Here is a 25,209-nt window from a genome sequence, read left to right as displayed (position 1 = left end):
GAAAACTGTTTGGAATAATTTCTCTGCTGAGCTCCAAATGACCCAGCAAACTGCAATTAAATGAGCTGAGTCATTTATCTACGGTACACTGGGAATGAGTAAACATCTTTTTGATGTATTGTTAGTCTTGCTTTTGTTTTAACCCCTGCAGAAGCTGTGAGAGCTTATATTTTAATATGTTCAGTTTCATTCCACAAAACCTTTCCACTGAAATCAGCACAGAAAATGCAACGTCTAAGAATTCCATCTGGACTTGGATATAATTAACCAATCATTGTTTTTTCCATACAGGGATCTGTTTACCAGAAGACTAACGCCATGTCTGAAATCAAGAGAACCAACAAAGACACTTTCTGGGCCCAAGCAGAGGTAATGCTCACATGGTTCAGAGTTTCTGCGTATGTAGTGCAGTTGCCTCAGACAAAATACCGTAAGCATTTAATGCAGTTCTCAAGCTTTTTGACTCCAATATTTGAAGGCTTCATTACTTTTCCAGTTTATGATTTACTGGATAAGGATATAATCTTTGAAAAATATTTTTTACTCACAATTTTTTACTCGTACTCATACCCATATTTTTGAGTTTGTCATTAATAGAAAAATGTATATTCTTTGGAATATATATATAAATCCCTGTGTAGATTTTTTTTTATTCATTTACGGGACTTTTAGTCTAGAAATCACATTTCTATAATTAGCCTACCTCATTTATCCAGTTTTTTTTTTTTTTTTTTTGTCTCTGGGAATCCTGCTTCTTAAAAGAAGTTGTTCATGGTGTGAATTTGTCTTTTAAAATTATTTCATGTAGGGCTGTCAAGCTTTTAAAGTTTTAATCTAATTAATTACGTGATGTGCCGATTAATCACAAATTTAAATTTAATCACAAATTAATCGCACATCAAATTTGCCTGAGAAATTACTCCTAAAAGATCATTTAAAGTTGTTATTATTATTGTGTGAAACAAGAAAAGCATCAAATAGACATTACAAAAAGTAGCTTTAGGAAGAAATATTTGATTTGATTTATTACACATAAATGTTTGGCCTATAATGGCCATACATTTGTTTTTTCAGAAGCTGCATCCGAATTAAATATATTTACAGACCAAAACAGTTACCAACATTCTTCAAAAGATCTTCTTTTATGTTCTGCAAAAGAAAGTCATAGAGGTTTAAAATGACATGAAGACGACTAAATGTAAATTAAATAAATATTTTTTGAAAAAAAACAAAAAACATATGAAGTTATTCTCTAAATAAGATACTAAAACTGCCAGTAGGTGGCGGTAAATGAGTGAGTCATTTATTTGATTCGTTCAAACGGCTGATTCATTCAGGAATGAAGTAAATGGCTCTCTTCATAAATGAGTCATTGAATCATTAGTTCACACGATTGATTCGCTCAAAAGGCGGATTCATTCAGAAATGAAACACCGTTGTGTGTTACAACAGTTCTGCTCTGGCTTTATAAGTAATATTTTCATTGGCAAAACTGAGACCATAACAAAACATATAACAATATTATCTTCTTATTTATTGAACTGTTGTATAAAATCAATATCACATTTGCACTCATGCTATTTGGGACAAAAACAGCACTTGTGTGATATTGCTAAGAGAATCAAGATTTGTTTACATATTACATAATTCGTTTTTTCATGATCATACAACCATATTGTCATTCTGCCTTTTATATTTAAACTATTTCTGTTTAGCTCAATGCTTTTGTCTCTTTCTCAGAAAGACGAGGAGAAGCGTATCCAGGAGGAGAGGAGAAGGGCATCGGAGGAGAGGCAGCGGCTGGAAAGAGAGAGGAAGGACCGAGAGGTGAAGGAGGCCGAGTTACGGGACAAGAAAGCCAAAGAGAGAGCGTCAGAGATCGATGAACAGAGGTCAGTGTGCTCAGATAAACGTCTCGTGTGTTTCAGGGTCTTTAAAGGGATGGGTCAACCAAAAATCATTTACTCACTCGTTCCAAACCTGTATGACTCTCTTTGTTCTGTGGAACTGTTGGCAACCAAACATTTTTGGTTCCCATTTACTTCCACTATATGTACAAAAAAATACAATGGAAGTCAATGGGACCCGAAACTGTTTGGTTGCCAATATTCTTCAAAACATTCTTTTGTGTTACACAGAAGAAAGAAAGTGATACAGGTTTTGAACAACACAGGTTTAGTTGAATTTTTTGGTGGACTATCAATGAGATCAGCAAGGGTCATTTTTACTATTCCTTTTTACAAAATCGTACAATTTTATAAACCATGTTGCGCTTTGATATAAAGTTACGAGCCGACTGAATAGCGCCTGCTAAGTGTAAATGTGTTTGTGTAATAGAAAGTACCAACAGAAGCAGGACGTGGATAATCAAGGCCAGCAGAAACAGCAGTGGGTAAGCGGCACACACACACACACACACACACACACACACACACACACCTGTTGGGTTATTTAAATCCACATATCTCCACTCTGAACATGTTCTGACACGGTTCCTGTGGAGAAGCCACAGTATGTTTGAAGCCTTCATGCTAGCACACAAACACACTGGACTACTTTTGTCACTCTTTGCATATATCAATATCAGGAGACTGTTGATTAACTTTCAAATCAAACTAATATAGAGTGGTGCAGGTATGACATCACTTTGTTGGCCAAAACGCAGTATTTTAGTTAGCATTTTAGCACTTCCGGTTTCATCGTCGCGAAGTCAATGGGTTTTTTGAATGGGTTAAATGGCTGAAGTAAGGTCTGTGGTGAACACAAGCTCAAGACACTTTCACGTTTTATTCCACGACATAAAATACATCATTATTCCCCCACTTATGATTTTTTTTAAGCTGTTACGTGTCTTGGAAAAATGCGGTTGCTAACAAGCGGCTAAATGGGACTACAGAGGCTGTCGAGTAGATTAGACGTCGTCATGCCGAACAGCTAATCTCAGTCCTGTTACAGCCTCGTTACGCTAATAATTGTGCTTTTATAAACTATTCTAACTCAAATGTTCTGGGTAAATGTTTTTAGATAAAAATGGAAAGAGTTGGAAGTTTAGTGATGGTGACGTTGACTACCTTGGTGTAGTTCGTTTAGCTTTTTACTTCTGGCGACTGCATTTAGGCTCATAAGTTGTGTTCATATGTGCTAATTATCTTGATGGACAAAATGTGCAAGTATCCAACTTTTGTTGTTGAACACAGAGCTTGTTTTTAACGATAATCCAAAAGCCTATGGGAGAAGCCATATTGGGTTTTTGTGGAAGGAACCAGTGTGATGCGAACAACCGGTTGGCCTACAAAGTGACGTCACACCTGCGCCACTCTTTAGCAAGAACAGGATTTGAGGAGGAGTTTAGAAGAATTTACTAATCTCTTGTTTCTGAAAACACTTTTAGGCATTCAAATCTGATTAGCAATTTATTCTGGCTACAATCCACCCACTTAGACGAGAAGAGATTGTCTGATCAGTCGTAAAGCAGGAAGTTTCTCTATATGTTCATGAGCAGATCGATGATCTGAAGTCATGATTCTGAGAAAAATGCAAAATGTACAGGTTTCTTTCTCACCTCGACTTATTTGGAACATGTCACGCTTTATATTTTCGCATTACTCCATGTTTATATGCAGTGTTGGGTGTAATGCATTACTAAGTATTTAAAGTCCCCCTGTAGAAAATTATTTTCCCCCTTAAAATCTTCTTTGATCACCAAAATTACATATTTAAAAGATTTTCCCTTGAAAAATTTCTTCATGCCTTAAAATATCTTGACTGTAACTCGACACCCTTGCCTCATTTAGTATTCGCGGTTCTATGAATATGCAAATGAGCCCCGCCTCCACTCACTCACTCAGCTCAGAGATCCACTGGTTGACGATCACACGTTGATCTGATTGGTTACAAGGTAGTTTGTGACGTCAGAAACACCAGCGATTTCAAAGCGTGTTTTTGAGACTGTCTTTGATTCACTGCAGTTTTAAGGAGAAAATACTCAGCAATGGTGTCGACTTATGAATTTACACATGGTTTGTCTTAAAGCACATTAAAAACACCATATAGACATATAAACAACATTTAAAAGCTGGATTTTCACAGGGGGACTTTAATAACTGTCTTTAATATAAAACAAGAGTGGATTTAACATCAAAATGTAACATTTAACGTGTTAAAATGTAACCTCCCTTTAAATACTTTGGCCAGATCAAGAATAATTTATGCTATTTTTTTACTATTCATTTGAAAGAATCAAAAGAGCAGTTTCATGTCTATCCTTGTGTTGTTGAGCTGGTCGAGGTTGATAAGGGATTTAGAAAGTAATTAGTAACGCAATGCTTTTCAGAGAGAGTAATTAGTACAGTGATGTAATAATTAGTAGCTTGCAATAATAACCTTTTTAGAGCAACTTACCCAAAAGTGTTTATTTGTCAATCTCACATGTAGAGAAAACAAAGCAGTCCGTCCCACTAATAGCCACGTAAATATATCAACCCTGATATAAACACCATAGCCAATCATTATCATAGTCACAATTCTACCAGTGCATGTCATCCTGTCTAATGTCTATAATTCAATGACCACAACAACAACAACTTCTCTTTTTTCAGCATAGTGTGGTTGTCTGAACCCACTGTTCTTCAGTTATCATCTTAACACTTCTATGTCCACACTGATAATCTTCAAACCACATTTCCAAAATATACTCGCTGTGACAGAAATATGTGACCTGCAGCATCTGTGGTTTTGTGTTTAGGCCATAAGCACAGGAGACTGACACACATGCACAGTTCACACAGGTCCGAGGGCCCGATCTGCAAGCTGATTACATCAGAAATCACGACTGATATTACCTACCTACCTCGATAGCATACTCTCTGTGTTAGCATCGCAGCAGGTTTTGATGCAAAGCCCTCATTTATGAGGTAAATAAGCCTTGTGAGCTGCCTTGCTGAGTACGTACGCAGCTGCATTTAAAAGGCGTGGTCACATTTACAATATATTGGCAAGTTTTTGTGGGCGAATTCCAGTCATTTCAACAGGAATCAGCATGACCAGTGATTTCCTGTGAGAGCGAGAGATTTCCCCACGCAGTTTGAACTCGCTGCTCTGGCCAGCAGAAAGCTGCTTGGTTTGAAAGGGACTTCTGTGTGAGCTGTGCTTCATACATCGCTATTCGCTATGCTTGAAATGGAAATTTGTGATCAATTTTGAATGGTCGACATGGGGTCGCAGCTCTGTGCGTCGTACAAATAACACTACTCAGCGAGAAGCACTCAGGAGACTCGACTCACAATTGATTTTAGTATAGTTTGGTGTTAGCATGTTGCTAAGCTAACAGTAAAATACACTAATTACTACATATACTTTGAGCGAAATCGAAGAATGTGACGTCATTTCGGACAAAATCAGGCCAAAATGAAGTACGTTTGGGGTTTGAAGCAGCTTGCCAAAGGTAAACTCCTTCGAACTGCCATTGGTCTGTGGTGATGATGTAATGGGTAGGTGTGTCTCTGAGGCTCCTCCTTCTTTGACATGGAAACCTCTCCGGTTCATTTCTTTTGTTCAGTCCGTCGAGGTCCGATGCGAATAAAACACTGAAGAGCCGCTTTATAAAAGAAACTAAAGTTGTAATTCTAACTAGCAACTACTCTAGCAACACTGATGCTGTTTTTCATGTTCAATACTGCAAAGCTGCTGCTTTAAAGCAATCTACTGTGGAAAGTGCTATATAAATAAACGTGAGGTGACTGGACTGCTGAATTGCAGAGCTTGTGCAAACACATCCACAACACTATGATCAGATGCTTTCTGCACTCCTGCTTTCTCACCGCTGTCAAATGGCTGGTGAAATAGTTAAATTTAGTTAGTTCGTTGTTTTTATCTTTACCTTTTTAAATGGAAATGAAGTCGTCATTCATTTCACACTGGTGTTTGTCCTTTCTTTTTTTTTTTACTGTCACGCTCGCGCTCGTCCATATAATTGCAGTGAATAGCATCAATTCTTTTAAAAAGATGTAAAAGTTTCTCAGAATGATCCCATCCGACATGTGACGTGCATATTCCAAGTGTTCTGGGGGTTCACGATATGATTTGGTAAAAAAAAACATGAAAATTAATGTATTAATAAACGAAAATCCTCTGTGCGTTAATAAGACTCTATTAGCACCGCAGTCGCTCCAGCTCGCCCAGGAAAAGCACACAAGTTATGAGAAATCAAGATTAATAAATACTTAACAAGTAATACAATGCATCCGTCAAAGTAGCCGTGTAGTTTCTTCACTGAGTTGAATATCTCCGGACCGGATCTCTGTTTGTCTGATGATGACAGTCGAGATGTGAAAGCAATAACTTTGTTACGACGAACACAACAGATATATTCACCTCAGAGAAGAAAGTACATGGATTGTTTTTAATGTTGCATTTTGATTCATCTTGATTTCTCACAACTTGTGTGAGTCGGAGTGAACTGTGGCGCTAATAGAGTTTCACGAACGTGCAGTCGGGCACAGAAGATCAATGGCCAAGCTCAGGATTTTCCTTAAATAATACATTCAATTTTGGTTTGTTTTTCACTAAATCCTATCGTAAACCCCCAGAACATACGTCACATGTTGCATGGGATCATTCTCTGAACAGTTTTTAAATCTTAATGCTGGTCGCTATTCACTGCCATTATATGGACAAGCACGAGCTGGACATTTTATTTCTCCTTTTGTGATCCATACAAGAAAAAAAGGCATACGGAATTAGAACAACACCAGGGTGAGTAAATTATGATTTTAATTTTCTTTTTTGAAAAAGGGGTGAACTATCCCTTTAAGTATATTTATATATTCAACTTTTCTCATGTCCAGCTTCTTCTGTGGATTTTTATCTGAGCTCCGTGAAAAATACATGCAATTCTGCTCTAGAATTTGGAAGAAAGCATCTTATTAGACGTAATATAAAACCTCAAAACTAGGTTTTGTAACGGAATGAAGTATGTAAGAGTTAAAGTGTGCTGCTGTCCATCAGGAGGAGGAGGAGAAGCAGGCGGCGCAGCAGAAACCCTTTAAGCGTGGAGAGTCGGTGGAAAAAGCCAACGTGAGTGTGAGGAAGCATCAAACATCTCTTCTGGCCCTGGACTGATGGACTTCTAACTTTCTAACTCTTTTCTTTATACAGTTGTGGTAGTGTCCTTTGCTGCTGAGTCTGACTTACAGCTTTTCTGGCCTAATCCCAGTTTATAAACCTGTTGGTTCCGGTCATGAATGCTAATTTGTCAATACAGTGTTTGTAAAAACATTTGCTCTCCACTGGTAAAATACGCACTCATAAGTATGAAGCATTGGAAAATACTAAAATGTCATGAAATTACATCTTGATAACGCGTATCAGAAAACCAGTGTGCTTGTTTTGGCAATATAAGCACAAAAGCGTGCATGATGCAATGTAAACATCTATTATATATTCTTTTGACATGCTATTTTTGACATTATGTAGATTCGGGATGCAATAATGCCAGTCACGCGTACTTAAACTCTAGGATGGGTGGTTTGTAGATTGGGATTTAGCCTAGTTCTCTCGCTGTTCTCCTGTTTTCCACTTTCAGTATATAACCACTTTGGATCCCTGGCTCTTTATCTTCTCCATTTACTGTCATCAGTGTTATCAGTCGTGATACTCCTGGCTACTTAATGTTTGTGTGTGTGTATTTGTAACAGGAAGCTGCGTCTCTCGTTTCCCAGCGCTCCGTTAATCCCAGAGAAATGTTCAAACAGAGAGAAATGGGAATCAACACTTCTAACAAAGACAACTCTCAACTCAGTCCAAAACCAGGTACCATTTATCTGTTCACATGCTTTAGCCAACACACACACACACACACACACACACACACACACACACACACACACACACGCATACACACACAAAAATTATTTATTTATTTTATGTTGATTATTCTATACATTTATTTATATTTATATATATATATATATATATATATATATATATATATATATATATATATTGGGTTCACACATACCTAAGTACTTTTGACATGCTATTTTTGCTACTTTAAACATATATACTAATAAATAAAGAGAATAAAAAGAGAATAAAGAAATGTAACATCTAAAAATCTAAAAGTATATCAGTATATTATTTATCTGCTTGTATAAATATGATTTATCTGATCAAAAACGAGAGAACCAATGAAATAACTTATTTTTTGCATAGTAAAATAAAACCTGTAGCTGTAGTGTGCCTTTTTTACAAAATAATTTTGTCGGATGAACACCTTAACCAAGTTTAGTGTTTTGTCCTTCCCTCATATTTAAAATATTGAAAAAAATATATACAATATTTTCCACATATTTTGATGGTTTAATCAAACTTGTAGGGTGTAATTGTTATATAACTAAATGTATTGTTATATATTTTAAAAATATATATAGTTGTACATCTGGGCAAATGTAACTGTAAATATATAACTCTAAATTATGAGACGTTATGCATTTATATTTGTAGTATTTTATTTTAAAAATCTGAATATATAGTATATTATTATTATATAATAACAGTTTATTTAATAAAAAGAAATATGTATGGTAATGAATCTGTATAAATATATAGAATAAAACTATAGAATATACAAACTGAGATGATTAGTGGTTATAAATATTAAGCTTTATACTGTATATCTGTCTGATTTGAAATGTGCACATTAGCCGTCCTGATAAGATCTCTACAAGCACAATTTACACTATAGGAAGTGTTTTATTTAAATGCCACAGTATTTGCATGTTAAATTTAGCTTCCCATTTAGCTTCCCCTATTGCTGTGTGGGTCATGTTTCATGTAGTTTTCAAACACGTTTAAGGAATGCCCTCGTCTGTCAGATAGGAGGTATTTTCCGGCGCATGCAACGGCTAACTCCTGAATGTTGGATGTTCTGTGGTATTTCCCATTCTCCCGTTTTTCTCCGGCCATTTCAACCATGTTCGTCTGTCTGGAACTCGACACTGTCATTAAACGCCCTGCAGATCTTCTGTCTAAAACAATGTTTGTGGTCTCTAACACCGTCAGCCATCTGTCAGCTTGGGTTTCTCTCTTTGTCGTTCTCTTGTTCTGTGTGTCTCAGGGCGGTTGAACAGCCCTTTTCTGTCCAAGCAGTCATGTGACCCAGAGCCATTTCGCTCTCCTGTGCGTCAGGCCTCACCTTTACAAGCCAGAGGTACATAAACACACACTTATCTCACACTGGGAAAGGTTTGGTGTGTTATCTATCTCCATGCTCTCTCTCTCTCTCTCTCTCACACACACACACACACGTTCACTCTCTGCCTCTTTGTGTGGTGCTTTCATGTCTTTCAACTAACATCTAACCACTTTCCTCATGCTTGCTGTATCATTCTACCTTACACCTCAATATAAAGGGCTTTGGATTTGATTTTCAGTGTGTGAGCGTGTCTGAACAGCTTGCTGTGTGTTTGCCTTGTGCACTTAAAGGAACAGTTCACCTCACACAAAAGGTGAATATTTGAAGAGTATCATGGCAACTCTTTTCATTACAATGCAAGTGAGTGAAGGACAGGCACATTCAAGCTTCAAAGGATCATACCGGTAGTAGTAGTCGATCCTCATGCGCTTCACTTCGAGTCTCCTGGAGTCATTCTGATGGTTTTGTGCGAGCAACAGATTTAAAAGCAAGATGTATTGAGATCAAGAAGAAAAAGGGCTAGATTTACTAACTCTTTTGACGTTAACTACTGTCAGGATTTACTAAAGACACGCAGTGAAATATTAGTGATGAAAAGGTGTGAACAGGGTTGTTTTTGTGGTTGAGTTTCCCTTTCAGATGCTAAATGTATGTGAGGAGAGAATTCATGCATCATGCATTGTGATTTAATAAGGTTTGCAGTAGTCAGTCTAATGGTATTTGCACCCTTATGCAATGCATGTTTTTAAAAAGCATGTCTTAACCCATTTTGCGCTTGACGTGCTGCGATAGTGGAAGGATTGTGATAAAGAGAGAGAGGATATTCTCCACTCGTGTTCAGAGGAAGATGCAGAGCAAGCCATGTTATTTTTGCTTCTTTTATATCCACTGTGTTGTTAGATCACCCGCACCTGATTATCATCAGCTCTGCTTGTTTGTGGCCCAGTGCAAATTAGCCCGGGTCGTTCCTGAAATGAACTGCTGCGTCTGTGTTCTTTAATTTGTGCATCATCAGTGATTCGCTCGCAGATGTTTCCACTCCCATCGGGGCTTTTATGGGATTGTGGTCTCATGCTTATTTGGCCCTGAGGGGTCGTTTACACCACATTGTTTCCAGCAAAAAAAAAACGTGAGAACTTTTGATGCGTTTTGGTCGTTCACTTGCACGATAAAGGCGTTTTGGGGAGCCTGAAAACACAAGCTTTTGAAATCAGGCTTCATAGTGCAGGATTTTGAAAACAATACCATTATCCTCTCCATGTAAACTACAAAAACATGAATTTGTGACGTCATGCGTATTATATGTTCAATAGGCGCGTAGTGTTTCTTTATAAAGTGACATACAGCGATTTAGTCGTTTTCACGGATCCTTGTGAACGGGGAGCGTTTTGACAAACCTTTCATTTGTACGTGAAAAACGGAAAGGAAAAACGTTTTTACTACATCGTTGTCATGTAAACGTACCCTAAGTCTATTATCTTTCCCTTGAGTGAGCTGTTAATTGCTCTGACTGAGTGAGTTGAACTAATTTGGCTGCTTTTGTGAATTCGATCAAACGATTAATTGGAAAGATCGTCCTCAAAGGAATGGTTAGGTCATGATTCATGAATTAGGCATCGCTACTTTTCCACAAGCGTGCCAAGAAGGACTTGGAAATATAGTGCACGAGTCATATGGACCATTGTTATGATTAGGGCTGGGTAAAAAATATTGATTTCTCGATTTTAATCGATTCTCATTTTTACGATCCGATATCGATTCTCAAATTATGTCCATTTTCTTATGAAATTCAAAAGCATAAATAGTGTTTTGTCGCTGTGGCGTGAGATCGCTCTGGCTCAGCTCTAGAGAAGCACATGATCTTCTCTTCCGCCTTAATAACACCAGTTACAGCGCGAAATAAACATGAATGAGCGTCTGAAAGTGTGTTAATAGATAGAGTACAACTTATCAAAATCCGTATCGTCACATGGAATCGCTCAGTGTTTCATCCGTGGAAAGATGTCAGTAAAACAGCTTGTAAACAATGTCATGTGACGCCACATTTACCTCAGAAAAACCATATCCAGTGACCATAAACTCTCAGTCAGCTAGAAAAATTAACTCTAGAGAGGAGCATTTTGCTAAATATATGCACCATATTACATATCATTTTTAATGTTCTTTACTATTTAATGCACGTTTGAATAAATCTGGCAAGTTTTTATGACAGCCACCATTTAAATGTTTATATTTCATATAACTTTATTATTATAAAAATAAATAAAAGTGTAATTTAAGTGTTTGTATACAAATCAGTTCATTTTTACCTTCAATATTATAGTAGGCTAATGAAGCCTATAGGCTACAACTGACTCCCATAGTTACAGCATTAGTTAAGAGATTTGTTTATCCAAATAATATCCTGATATCCAAAATAATCAATATTGAATCGAATCGAATTGCAAACTTGTGAATCGAAATCAAATCGAATTGTGAAATTTGTGTGTATTCCCAGCCCCAGTTATGATGCTTTATGGTGCATGCTCCTTTTTTGTGTGTTATTTTGGAGCTTGAAGCCTCAGTCCTCTTTCACTGCCAGAATATTCTTCAGAAATTCTCCTTTTGTGTTGCATGGAAGAAATTCATAGAGTTTTGTAATGATATGAAGGTGAGTAAATAATGACACAGTTTTCATTTCTCTGTGAACTGTCCCTTTAAACTGATTAATCGACTCAAACTAGGGCTGGCTGTTATGATGGTACACTACTGTTAAAGTTTGGGGCCAGTAGGAGTTTTTTAATGGTTTTGAAACCAGTCCTTAAGCTCAACAGGGCACATTTATATTGTGAAATATTATTACCATCTTAAACAACTTTAATATGTTTTAAAATGTAATTTATTCCTGTGATCAAAGCTGAATTTTCAGCATCATTACTCCAGTCTTCAGTGTCACATGATCCTTCAGAAATCATTCTAATATGATGATTTGATGCTCAAGAAACATTTCTGATTATTATCAATGTTGAAAACAGTTGTGCTGCTTCATAGTTTTATGGAAACGGTATTTTTTTTAAAAAATCCAGTATTCTTTGATTAATGCAAAAAAAAAAAAGTCTTTCTTTACTGTCACTTTCAATCGATTGAATACATCCTTGCTGAATAAAAGTATTGATTTCTTTCCAAAAAAAATATTTTTGACCCCAAGCTTTTGAACAGTAATTTATAATCTGTGCAACATGTAGAAATTCTACATCTTTATTCTGCAGTTCCAGAAAATTATAGTCCACTTGGGTTTGAATATGGCTTGTCAATTCGGATTTATATTGTGATTTAACCTTCTTTTCTTTTTTTTTTTAATCACAAGTGTGATTTGAAACATCTGTTATTAATGATCTGATCTTTTACTTTGCATCTGTCAAGCTCCACATCAAAAAATAAAACACTCAAATGAGACGAAGATCTCTTGTAAAATAACTGTATTGTGATCTATATGGTTACTGTGATATAAAAAACATCAGTCGTACAGTGACATATTTTGGTCATACCGCCCTCAAACTCATCTGTGTGTCAGAATACAGATCCTGCGCTCCCAGTGTGTGCTTGTTACCATGCATGTGTGTGATTCTGGGTGTTTCCATGCGTGTGTGTGTTTTGAGTAGAGGCCAGTTTTGAGGAACAACCCAGATCTCAGTATGTGGAACCAGAGGAAGAACCTGAGCCAGAGTATGAAGGTGGGATTCTCACACACACACACACACACACACACACACACACACACACACACACACACACACACACACACACACACACACACACACACACACACACACATTATCAGCTCCCATCAGTTGTTTGGCTGTTAGGCTGTCTCATTTCATTGTCATTCTGTCATCATCAGCCCTTATCTGTGTCACTCACTCGGCTGAATGTCAGCACCACCTTGTGGGGAAGGTGTGCTGTTACAGGAGACGGCAAATAATTCCTCTCTTGTCTTTTATATCTCAGATGTACAAGCGGTCAGTGATAATTATGAACTGCCTGTAGAACAAAAGCAGCCACTATATGAAGCAGTAGTGGAACCAGATGCCATCTATGAGGAACCACCACAGGTACCAGAACTAACCACTTCTGAATTAGATCAACAACAAAAAGTAAAACCTAGAAGAGACAAAGCCTTACATGTGAATGTTACACGCCTAAACGCAATGCACAGCCACAGCGCGTGCACTAAACTAAAGTCTCTTTATCATCTTATTGCATTTAAAGTGTCAAAAACACAAGGTTCACATAAACAGTCGGTTTTGTCTTAAGTTAATGTAAACATCTGTAAGAAATCATTCTAGATCCCTGCATTACTGTAGTTCTTAAAGTGATATAAGAATCAGTATACGTTTCATTTATACAGTGAAGAATATGCAGTTTTATTATTTCATTTGATGATTCAATTTCTCACTTAAATGCTGTTTTTAGTGTTAACTTGTACAGTTCTCTGTCCATACTGTAAAAATCAGTCAGAGTAGCCTGACAGTGGTACCATGCCAGTGACATCATCGAACACGGCTGCGCTCTGATAACAACAAATGTAAATTTCAGTATTGGGAAAAACTTCATATATGTTTTAGTTTTTAATTTGTTTACAATTTTAATAACCAACATGTTATCGAATTATGTTTTGTTCGTTTCAGTTCCCCTTTAATCAAACAACTAAAACCACACAAAAAAAAATCTCTCACTGCTCTTGATTAAATAACTTTTGTAACTTTAATAAGGATTGATATATATTTAATTTATACAGCAGTGTTATCTTACATTTGATTACCTGATTCAGTTTATGTACCAATCTGCCAGTCCATGTTCAATGAATATAATTTGCTGATGCAGCAATAAACTAGCTATTATAACTTAATGCATGTTTTTGAACTTTGATCAAAACAGTAATCTATTTTAATGACGAAAGTTATATTGGTATTGGCTAATAGTTGTTTGTTAAAATCGGTATCGGCCAAAAACAAAATCCTATCCCTAAATTTATTATTTATTTATTTTTAAATAATAATAATAATTGGGGGCGGGACATGCTCATTCTAGAGAGCCTTTGATTGGACGATATTCTGTGTAGTGCAGGATGAGTCATCAATATTTTTTCAATAGTTTTCTGATGAGCTCAAAATAATAGACAAACTTTTGATATCATCTTCAAAGTTAAAAGCATCTATTTTCAATTCCATGCTCTCTTTAAAGCGATTGTTAAAAAAAGGAAAATTCTGTCATTATTTACTCACCGTCATGTCGTTCCAAACCCGTAAGACTTTCGTTCATCTTCAGAACACAAATGAAGATCTTTTTGATGAAATCTGAGAGCTCTCTGGTCCTCCACTGGGAGCAATGCAATTTACACACTCAAGGTCCAGAACAATAGGGAAGACATCGTTAAAGTAATCCATGTGACTCCCGTGGTTGAACCTCAGTTTTATTAAGCAACACAAGTGCTTTGTTTGAGGGAAAAGAAAAACATAATTTACCTCTATATTTTATTAATTCAATTAATAAGACATGCTTTTTGGTTATTAAAATTTAATTGAACCATTAAAATGGAATCCAGAAAACCTAAAACACAAAACGCAGAATTTGGTAAAAAAATAAAATGGAATTTGACCAAAAAACCCACATTATTATTATGTAATTTTGGTTCAACTTTTTATAAATTGATGTTTAATTGTACTTTTCATTATTTTAATGAATTAGACATGCCTTTGATTACAACATTTTAATTTAACCATTCAAATTCAGTCTTAAAAAATGTCAACAGAATCTGAATTCGGGAAAAACTTCTACGGAATTTGGGAAAAAATAAAACTGATTTCATAGGGCCATAGTCTTATGGGTTTGGCACGTGATGAGGTTGAGTAATGATTAATTAATGACAGAATTAACATTTTTGGGTGAACTATCACTTTAAGTGGATGTGATTTTGAATGTGTGTGTTCTTGTGTGTTATTTGTGAATCTTTCCCAGGTTGAGGAGCCGAACAAAGCATATGAGACAGTGGTAGATCGTGGGGTCTGCGCCAGGGCTCTGTACGACTACCAAGCCGGTGAGTATTGCTTTTACATGATAAACACCAGCTGCATTTACATGGACCCTAATTATTAGCTTTAATCACAGTCGGAATAAAAAGTCACATGTAACCATAGAGTTGGCCAAATCCAATTAAAATTTCATTGGGATTATAAGGGTTGGTTTAAACCTTCTCTAATCCGATCGAGAGAACTGTAAAGTTCTGCACATGACGTATGATGCACAGAACGAGCTGCTGTTGTTGAATGAAGTGTCATAAATCATCCTGAAATCCTCCCTCCACTCGTCTGGGAAGTGGAGCGGGACAACATGTTTTCAGTCCTCGTTTCAGACTCTCATCCACAGACGCCTTGGTTTGGGCAGGAAGGGGTGTTTTTACTGCTTGATAATTATAAGCAGCACAACACAACGGTTCATGTGCTTGTTGTTTCCTAAATCAGGACCCGAAATAGATAAATATCAAAGTCCCCCTGTATCAATAATTGTATCCCTTATAACTCGTCTTTGATCACCAAAATGATGCATTTAAAAAAAAAAAAATGTCGTCATGCCTTAAAATAGCTTGATTGTAACTCGACACTCTTGCCTCGGTTCTGTGAATATGCAAATGAGCCCCGCCTCCACTCACTCACTCAGCTCAGAGATCCACTGGTTGATGATCACACGTTGATCTGATTGGTTACAAGGTAGTTTGTGACGTCAGAAACACCAGCGATTTCTAACCGTGTGTTTGAGACTGTCTTTGGTTCACTGCAGTTTTAAGGAGAAAATACTCAGCAATGCTGTCGACTTATGAATTTACACATGATTTGCCTGAAAGCATATTAAAAACACCATATAGACACATAAACAACATTAAAAGCTGGATTTTCTCCACAGGGGGACTTTAAGGCGAGACACGGCAGGCAAAAACATATTTTTTGTACTGGTCAATTTTGAGATATTTGGATATTTGTCTTCAATAACATGTCTTCTTTCTGACTGGTGGTGAAAAAACGTCTGAAATACACATTTAGGTCTTTATTCTACTACACTTTGTCTGTTTGCGTCTGTAGATTTCTCATAAATTCAACAAAAGTTGGCGTTGTTAATCCTCCCGCTGCTCCGTGATCTCTGTCTGCACACTGTCATCACATATACCATTGGAAAGCTCTCTCTCTCCTGTACAATCCTGTCGGATCCAAATATGGCCATTTCCTTTTTATCAGCAACCAATCGTGAAAGTAAAAGGGCTGAATGCGCAATCTCATTGGTTGATGATAAATCTTTAAAGCCCGTTTTCTCATTCTCCAAGTCCGAAATCTCCACTTCAGTAGCGCCGATATACACCAAACCTTCCAGTCTTGTACCTAGTTCTATTATGAAGACATTTATGGAGGGATTTGTAAATATATTATTCCTAGCCTGATTTATATAACATTTTATTCCAAAAAAACAAGGCGAAAATAATTTTTTTAAGGCTATTGACAGTATATTCTGATTTACAGGATAACAAAATCCCTCTTTTCCCATCTAATATGTGAACACAATGAAAAAATCATTTTTAACCTGGCTTTATCCAATACTCAGATTTTTTTTGTATATGCTAATTAGCGCACATTTAATTAGATATTGCCTAATTTGCATATTTAAACATTAAATTACAGAACACTTGTAATACATTTTTTTTTTCTCATCTTAATGTAGTAATCAACTGGGAAAGTTTCATGGTGATATCTGCTAGATAAAATGTTGACCCTATTCACCTGTAGTGTCTCGCCTTGAGACTCGCTTGGCGAGTGTTCATTTTAGGCTCTGACTATAAGCATGCAGCGAGTGTTCATTTGCAGCCAGTCAAATAATAATCTGATGAGGTGGAAAAACAACAAACTACTGGAAACGCAACGACTCCAAACGTCTTTATTGACGAGCGCTTGGTCAGAGATACTCGCTACTGTAGTTTAAACGAGAACAAAGATGTCGAGCGACTATATTTGCGTATGTAAATCTGGAAGGCTGTGCGTCAAAACTGAAGTGCTTTAAATGACTCAAATGAAATCTAATCTGTGATCTGATCTTAATGTGTGTGTGTGTGTGTGTTCTCAGCTGATGACACCGAGATCTCGTTTGACCCGGATGACATCATCACAGGCATCGAGATGATCGATGAAGGCTGGTGGCGAGGATACAGTCCGGATGGACATTTCGGGATGTTCCCAGCAAATTACGTCGAACTTATCTAGCGCCGCTCAATGTATTCCCCCTGATCGGAGTCGCACCGCACTGACATCTGCAGATCGGTGGCCCTCGACGAGCCAAACGGGTCCGGTATATCTGATTTGAAAGACTAAAGCTAAAATCATGGACCAAAAGGGTGACGATCACGTGACCGGGGAGGGGGAGGGGGCGGGTATTTAAAGTGAGATTGATATTTCATACTGTATTGGTAGTGTCTTGTTCATTTTATTTCAACTCGAGCCGTTATAATTTTATAAAAACAATACTCTGAGTTCAACGTGTGCTGGCAGACGCCCCCGGAGAAGCGACCACTTTAACCGGCAGTTCATGCCGGATTCCTGCGAATCAAATCAGTGCTTGTGGTGACATTCCTGTGACTTGCGAATATCCTTTTAGATTGAACCTTATCTCAGTGTTTTTGAAGACATTCCTTCTGAGCGTTTCAGTGCTAGTCAGTGTATCGTTCCAGAGATGTTTGTGGTAGTCAGAACACATCGGTCCTGTTTTTGCCTTGGTTTCTGCCTTCTTTTCTCCACAAGCCCGAGCGCGACTGCCTTGCTTTCTTGAGGATCACCGCACAGGGGTCTTGAAATCAGTAGATGAATTGAGTTTATTTGCTGTGTTCTATACGGCACATGTTTAAAATCATGGATGCAGCTTGAATATTACGGTTTTAGACGTGCAGTGAGTGATTTATTGTGACCTCAGCTTTCCTGTCTGCTCAGAAATGTGGAGAATATTAATACTGTGATTTTTAGGTTTCAGGGAACCATCGTTATTTTCATCATCTTGCCTCTGGGTCCCGGTTGGTGTTTAGTTTTTGCCAAGGCTCAGAGAAAGTTCACTCACTCACACACACACACTTTACTGTCAGTGCTGTGCCAATACGAGAGTGAGAGAAGTATTTTTGAGGAAATGTGTGAGGTTTCATTTTTAACAAAAAATTAACTGTGTCATCTCAAAGTCATGCAACGCCGGTGTAGTTCCTCTCGAGAGCTCATTGTGAAAAAGTCTGGACAACATTGTAACTTCGATTAAAATAAATAAATAAAGAGTTTTAAGGCTGAAGGAAAGTTTCTGCTTGGTGGTGTTTGAGATTCTTCATACGTAAAGCTTTATTCAAATACGCATTAAATTGAACAAAGACTGTAAATACCTTTATAATGTTTTAAAAAAGCACTTGCTCTTTTGAATTTCTTTTTTAAAAATCCTGGAAAAAAAGTTTTTAACATTTGATAATAATCAGAAATGTTTTCATCATATTAGAATGATTTCTGAAGGATCATGTGACACTGAAGACTGGAGTAATGATGCTGGAAATTCAGCTTTGATCACAGGAATAAATTACATTTTAAAATATTCGCATAGAAAACAGTTATTTGACATTGTAATAACGTTTCACAATATTACTGTGTTTACTGTATATTTGATCAAATAAATGCAGTTTTGGTGAGCAGAAGAGACTTCTGTCAAACGCATTAAAAGATCTTACCGACCCAAACATTTTAATGAGTAGTGTGAAGAACAAAGTCATTTTTACTAAAAATCTTCTCTACTGCAGCTCTCAAGTATCATTTTTGCCCTTTGAATATACACAAATTTCAGACCTGAAGATCAATTGTGAATAATGAGAAGAAAAAATAAATATAGATTTTTTTAAAATAAATATTGTGTATAAATATTCCAAATATTGAGAAAATTAAAAATTTAATAAATATTTTGTGGCCATGAATTAACATTTGATTCTCGTTTTAGTAAATCATGGCCATGTTGAAAGAATTAGTTTCCTCTTTTCTATTTAACTAAAACAAGGGAACGGATTATTACAACATGGCCAGGATTTAGTAAAACAATTTAGTAAGTCATGGGAACGAATTGTTAATATACATATTTTTTCATGAGCGGGGCTCTGTATCACAAGTTAACATTACAATTCTGCCTACTTTTATAACCCATTTTGCACTGGAAAGGGGATAATATAAAACCTTATTTTGCATAAGATTTGAACAATTGCACAACAATTGTGTTAATTTTTAAAGGGAAATTTGACCCAAACATTATTTTTTTTCACCCTCATGTTGTTCCAGTCCCACGACTCTCTCTGTTCTGTGGGACACAAAAGGAGTAATTCTGATTAATGCACTAATTATGATAGTTGTTTTTGCATGCAGATTCAGTGAATGGGAAGTGAAGCTTTCAAAGGGATGTAAATGATTATAAGAAGTTACAGAAACTCAATCTATTCATTTAACTATCTCAAATATACATCTTCAACATGTTGAAAGTCATATTTGAAGGTCATTACACATTCAGTGTCCTTTTCCGTGTAGAAACGATGAACTGATTAACAGTTTCAGCTCATTATGTTCAACAATCAACAATCCTCACGAATGGAAACGAAGCGATTTAGTGCGTCTCAATACTGAAAATGCAACTTCAGTTCACTGAAGGCGACAGCTGATGATGACGGTGATCATGATGTGAGTTTTAAATTGAGGTCTCCAATGTAAACAAACACACTTTGTTACCAGGGAGTATTTTTCTCACGCGAATTCCCTGTCATACATGACCAAAGCCACAGTTGTAGTGATCTATCTACGACCTGTGTGTGTCACACTCAACGGGTTTCCTGGAATAAGCGAAATCAACATGGCCGTTTGGGGATTTTTTTCTCTCTCTTTTGCTCTATAACCCCCAGTTTCATTTTCAGAAGAAAAGAGACTGTACTTTTCCCCCTTCTTTAGAGATCACAATCGTCTTGTTTTTTAACTGAAAGTTTAACTGATGTTTCGCGATCCTTCAGATAACGTTTCACCTCTTACGTTATTCACTTTTGTTTTTTCCATCCATATTAGCCTACCTTCTATCCCATATCCAGCCTGTGCTGTGAGGTGTGGTATTTATAGATGCTGAGAGAGGTAACTGTGGGACATGGAGTTATGATGCAGTCTAGCATAATATTAACTTTATTTTGAAAAGGGAAGTAAGAAATGTGTTGATGGAAAATATCGACTCACTTCTGCAAAAAGGGCAGCGGAAGTCCTTCGCTGACCCAGAGATAATGTCAGTACTGGAAGAGTATCATCAGCTATATTTCCACCTGAGCAAAGCCTTTTTTTATATAAATAAAATTAGACTACCTTTTATTTTATTTTATATATGTATGTGAGTGTGACCCTGGACCACAAAACCAGTCACATGGGTCCATTTTTTTTAAATTAAGATGTATACATCATTGTCCTATCCTAACAATATATCCTAGCTTATTTATTCAGCTTTCCAGTGATGTATGGTTTGTTAGGATAGGACAATATTTGGCCGAGATACAACTATTGAACATCTGGAATCTGAGGGTGCAAAAAAATCGAAACATTGAGAAAATCTCCTTTAAAGTTGTGCATTTATGTTCACGATTGTGCTGCATTCACTCACAAAAATAAATGTTTTATATATTTATGGTAGGAAATTTACTAAATATCTTAATGGAACACGATCTTTACTTAATATCCTAATGATTTTTGGCATAAAAGAAAAATCGATAATTTTGACCCATACAATGTATTGTTGGCTATTACCACAGATTTGGCCAAATTGGCCGTGTGACATGTGACACACATATTCCAAACTAATTTTCTTGAGGAAATATAGTTTTTAAAATATATAGCCTAATATGTTTTTGAAACTGATTTCCCCCCACATGTTTTTTAAGAAAATGTTTTTTATAGGCCGATCGATGTGGAACGTATTGGTTCCTTTTATGTTTTGTATTGATCATGTTTTAGGAATTTGGGAAATTTCAGATTTCTGAGAATTTTAACGATTGTGTATGTCTCATGAGACTACAAGCAAATTTGTTCTCTGAACTGGAATACCTACTCAATGTAAAACTGTTCACTGCAGTAATGTAACTTCTGAATCGAGTCACACAAAACCACACACAGCATGAGTGCGTTCATGCGTTACTCATTTAATTCCTAACATAAGCGTTATGATCTTACACCACCAATATCAGAATCAAAGCCTAGTCGTTTCATACCATAACCATACATGAGTGTAATATCCAATGTTCTCACAGGTGAAGTGTGCCTATATAAGGGAATATGAATCATAGTAAATATAATAGGCATAAGCAAAAGTTAACTTTCTGTGTAATGAATTTTAAACCACAGTACAGACAATTATGATAAATATAAATATTTATGTGTAATAATGTAGACTATCAGCATATCAGTCTACGTTATGTGAATATTTATTGTTTTTGTCTGCACTGTGATAGAAAGGTCCATTACTTATTTGCTGCTTTTTAAGCCAGATCATTTGAAAATGAATGAATGATGTGGTTGTTTATCTTTAGGAAGTAAATCTGGCAAAACTTGGTCACATTTTGCCTAAAACATGAAAATAAGTTCTTTGTTTTGTTTTAAGGAAAACCCGTTTTAGGACAATAAAGACTTATTTTAATCATAATTAAACACATTTTCTCAACAAATTCGCATTACTGTAATGCATCTGAGCATTTATCTTTTTTTATTTACATTTTTCAATGGTGATTCTCAGTATACATATATATATTTTATATTTTAAATTGGCAAAAAATAAAGACATCAATGCTATCATGATATATAAATACCTTTTAAATTTATAAAGCATTTTCATGTTGCATTTATGAGGATGCAACTTTTTTTGCACTACAAAAATGTGTATTTCACAATGGAAAAATCTTTATGACACTTAAAGGGTCATGAAACCCCCTGTTTCAGCACCAGTCAGTTCACGCCAAAGTTTTGAAAAATGCCACAAAAGTGGGCGTGGTTAAGATGCCAGAGAACCTCAGACTTTAATCAACTGATCTATTGATGTTTTCAGACTGTTTTCAAATCTCATCTGAAATAATCAATTACTTTTTTGATGTTGCAAGGTTTGATGTTAATCTAATGCATTTCAAGTAATGTGCATTACATAATCAGATGACTTTTTCTGATGTTTCGAGTAAAGTAACGCATTACAAGTAATGTGCATGTAAGACTGAAAATACTGGTTGAGGCCTGATTTATGGGACAAAAGGGCCCGGCTGGCTAATTAACATTTGAACTCACACAAGCACATGAACTAACAACAAAGAACTCACACAAGAACATGGTTTAATGTGAATGTTTATCATTGACTGTTATGCTTTCGGTGTCATTTGAAATGTCTCAAAGTGAGTGGTACAGATATCTCATATCCAGATAGATCAAATAAAAGGAAATAAGGTTTATAGAAGTTCATAGAAAACTGGTTTAGAGATAAGGCCAGATAAGGCAACCCCCCTTCTGTGGGATAGAAGCCATTTGAGGGTGGTCTCACCCCATCCCCCATGTCACCTGGTCAGGAGAGAATAAAGGAAGGTGTTCTGGCCCTCTCTGGCGCTGCTTCTTGGCTGGACGTGGAATTGAATAGGTGGTCTTTCTTTCTCTCTCTCTCTCTCTCTCTCTCTCTCTCTCTCTCTCTCTCTCTCTCTCTCTCTCTCTCTCTTTCCCTTTCTCTCTCTCTATCTCAGGTACAAGCTGGGTAAGATTCTTTGGTGTAAGCAATGTATAACCATGTTCTAGATATTTGAATTGATTGTGGAATTGATCTCTGATATCTGAAATATTAAATTGCTACAATGTGATTATTCCAACTGATTTTGACATTGTTTATTTAATGGTTAAAAGGAATAGTCAAACATTCGCTCACTTTTAGTGAGGCACAGATATTATTAAAACCTTTCATTTATGGAGTCAGATGAATTAAAGAGTAAATACATATGATTAATGTATTACAAATTTAACCAACCAATACTTTGCATGAGTGAGGACAGAACACGTGATAATGGACTAATATAGCGGGCCTTACATGCATTACATAATTAAATTATGTTTTTGATGTAACAAGTAAAGTAACGCATTACAAGTAACATGCATTACATAATCAGATGACTTTTTCTGATGTTACGAGTAAAGTTACGCATTACAAGTAATGTGCATTACATAATCAGATTACGTTTTTGATGTAACAAGTAAAGTAACGTGTTACAAGTAATGTGCATTATGTAATCAGAATACTTTTTTCTGATGTTACGAGTAAAGTTACGCATTACAAGTAAGTTACGCATTCATTTGTTTGATGTAATGTTACATACTATAATAACACAAATACATTTATTTACAGCCAAAAAAGTTACTACAGATGAAGTATTTTCAAGAACAACAGTCACAGTAATGGTATGAATTGAAGCTGAAATATAGCTAGTGTACGCATGATGTCCAGTTTAGTGGACAGATGATTAATCAGAATTTCCTCCCAATCTAAAATCAATTCTTGGAAGATTTAACAATGATAAGACTCCTTGGATGTTACAAAAAAAATGTACCAGCAAGAGTTTCTTAGGATAGAAGGAATGAATGGATATTCCCGATCAACTTGGCCTTTTTGACTGGCCGTTTGCTATCTTGATTTGGAGAAAAAAAGTCCACATACAAAGTCTTGCCACTTGGTGGCAGTGTATAGGATGCACTAGTGTTCACTGTAGGGGTCGATGTGCAACTATGCCATCAAAACCCACGCACGCATACGCAAGAAAAAGGCTTTTTAATATATTTCCACTGTGGTGGCCTCCATGCATGAAAGGGTTAATAACTTTTAACGCTTACATTGCATGAATTATTATGAGACACCAATGAGTCATCAATGTACAAGACGTTGACAGACGCATTTAAAGCTGGAAGTTGGAAATCGCTCAGATTTAGATTTAAATTAACAATCAAAACTAACAGATGATAACATTGCCTTCAATGATGATCAACACCCACATACATTTACTTTAGGGTTTCATAGATTTTCATTCAGATTTATTACTTATCAAAATCAAAGTATAATTTATTTTAATTTTTTTGAGAAGTTTTATGATGTTCACTGAAAAAAATACAAGAAAAAAAAAAGTAGCTATATTATATATCTAATCTTAAAGTATGAGATTATGAAATCTTAAATTTTACAAATGAAAAAAAAAAGATAAGATAAGATAGGCCTTATATAAAAGACAATTTTATTCAATATATTTGATCTTTTTTTTTCATTTGTCTATGGGTGAACTAAACTTTATTATGCGGTAAAATGATGAAATCATATCAGCGTCTGCTGGAGAATGAGTCAAATCAGACTCTGTAGCTCTAGTGCAAAACTACCAGCCCGTCACACTTCTTGTTAACTCTTAACGTCTGTTTTCTGCTCCAGTACCCCTCCACATCTCACCCTTTGTTGTTACCCCTCTTTTTGACTCTGTATCTCTCACTATTTGTCTCTCTGACATGAATAAACGGGGAATTTCTGCAGTCTCTGAATCTCTGTTCTTCCACTCTCCTTCAAAGCTCTGACTTCAGTATTTCTTCAGTGACTCACTGATGCAAACGTTCGATGTAAACGTTCTTCTGTCATCTGCCCACTCCACGTTTAGCCTCCAGAGCTTCAGATTCGAGTCAGCATCCGTATTACGCTCAGTGACCCTCCGCACCCAGGCTGGTCAGCATGTGATGATGTCTGTTCGTTTGCTGACTTGGATGTTTCGACAAAGCCGAGCTCCGCCGTGAGGAAATGCATTAGTCAATCCAATGGACTACTGTAAAACTGGGTTGCTGAATGAGAAATATTTCCAAACTCGATTTTTCCATTTTCTGAAGAAAACGTGAATGGTGCTTCCCCAACGCAGCATTCGCCGC

At 36.3% G+C, this 25,209-nt stretch overlaps 1 protein-coding gene and 2 long non-coding RNA genes across 4 annotated transcripts in view; 1 reads left to right on the top strand and 2 right to left on the bottom strand.

The window, feature by feature from the left end:
• Positions 1-18,543, top strand: part of dbnlb (drebrin-like b) — a 31,118-nt gene extending 12,575 nt beyond the window's left edge. Inside the window, exons 6-15 of one of the 2 annotated variants that reach the window (XM_082188754.1) lie at positions 292-369; positions 1,741-1,892; positions 2,338-2,392; positions 7,006-7,074; positions 7,695-7,809; positions 9,116-9,208; positions 12,835-12,906; positions 13,181-13,284; positions 15,191-15,269; positions 17,339-18,543. In XM_082188754.1, coding sequence (XP_082044880.1) covers positions 292-369; positions 1,741-1,892; positions 2,338-2,392; positions 7,006-7,074; positions 7,695-7,809; positions 9,116-9,208; positions 12,835-12,906; positions 13,181-13,284; positions 15,191-15,269; positions 17,339-17,475 — 954 coding nt within the window. In that variant the 3' untranslated portion in view covers positions 17,476-18,543. The remainder of the gene's footprint in view (positions 1-291; positions 370-1,740; positions 1,893-2,337; positions 2,393-7,005; positions 7,075-7,694; positions 7,810-9,115; positions 9,209-12,834; positions 12,907-13,180; positions 13,285-15,190; positions 15,270-17,338) is intronic. The other variant, XM_082188755.1, reaches the window with a different exon arrangement.
• Positions 13,278-15,184, bottom strand: LOC309513076. The gene is made up of 3 exons (XR_014211276.1): positions 13,566-15,184; positions 13,463-13,530; positions 13,278-13,402 (listed from the first exon to the last, which is right to left on the bottom strand). It is a non-coding gene; the product is annotated as an uncharacterized lncRNA (long non-coding RNA).
• Positions 17,676-24,467, bottom strand: LOC309513112. Its single transcript, XR_014211312.1, has 2 exons — positions 23,432-24,467; positions 17,676-22,441 (listed from the first exon to the last, which is right to left on the bottom strand). It is a non-coding gene; the product is annotated as an uncharacterized lncRNA (long non-coding RNA).
• Between the last annotated feature and the right edge of the window lie 742 nt (positions 24,468-25,209).

Source organism: Leuciscus leuciscus (genome assembly GCF_965113295.1).
Source record: "Leuciscus leuciscus genome assembly, chromosome: 13".
In the NCBI taxonomy this organism is placed as follows: domain Eukaryota; kingdom Metazoa; phylum Chordata; class Actinopteri; order Cypriniformes; family Leuciscidae; genus Leuciscus; species Leuciscus leuciscus.
Note: the sequence above shows the minus strand (reverse complement) of the source record. Positions and strands in the feature narration are given on the sequence as shown.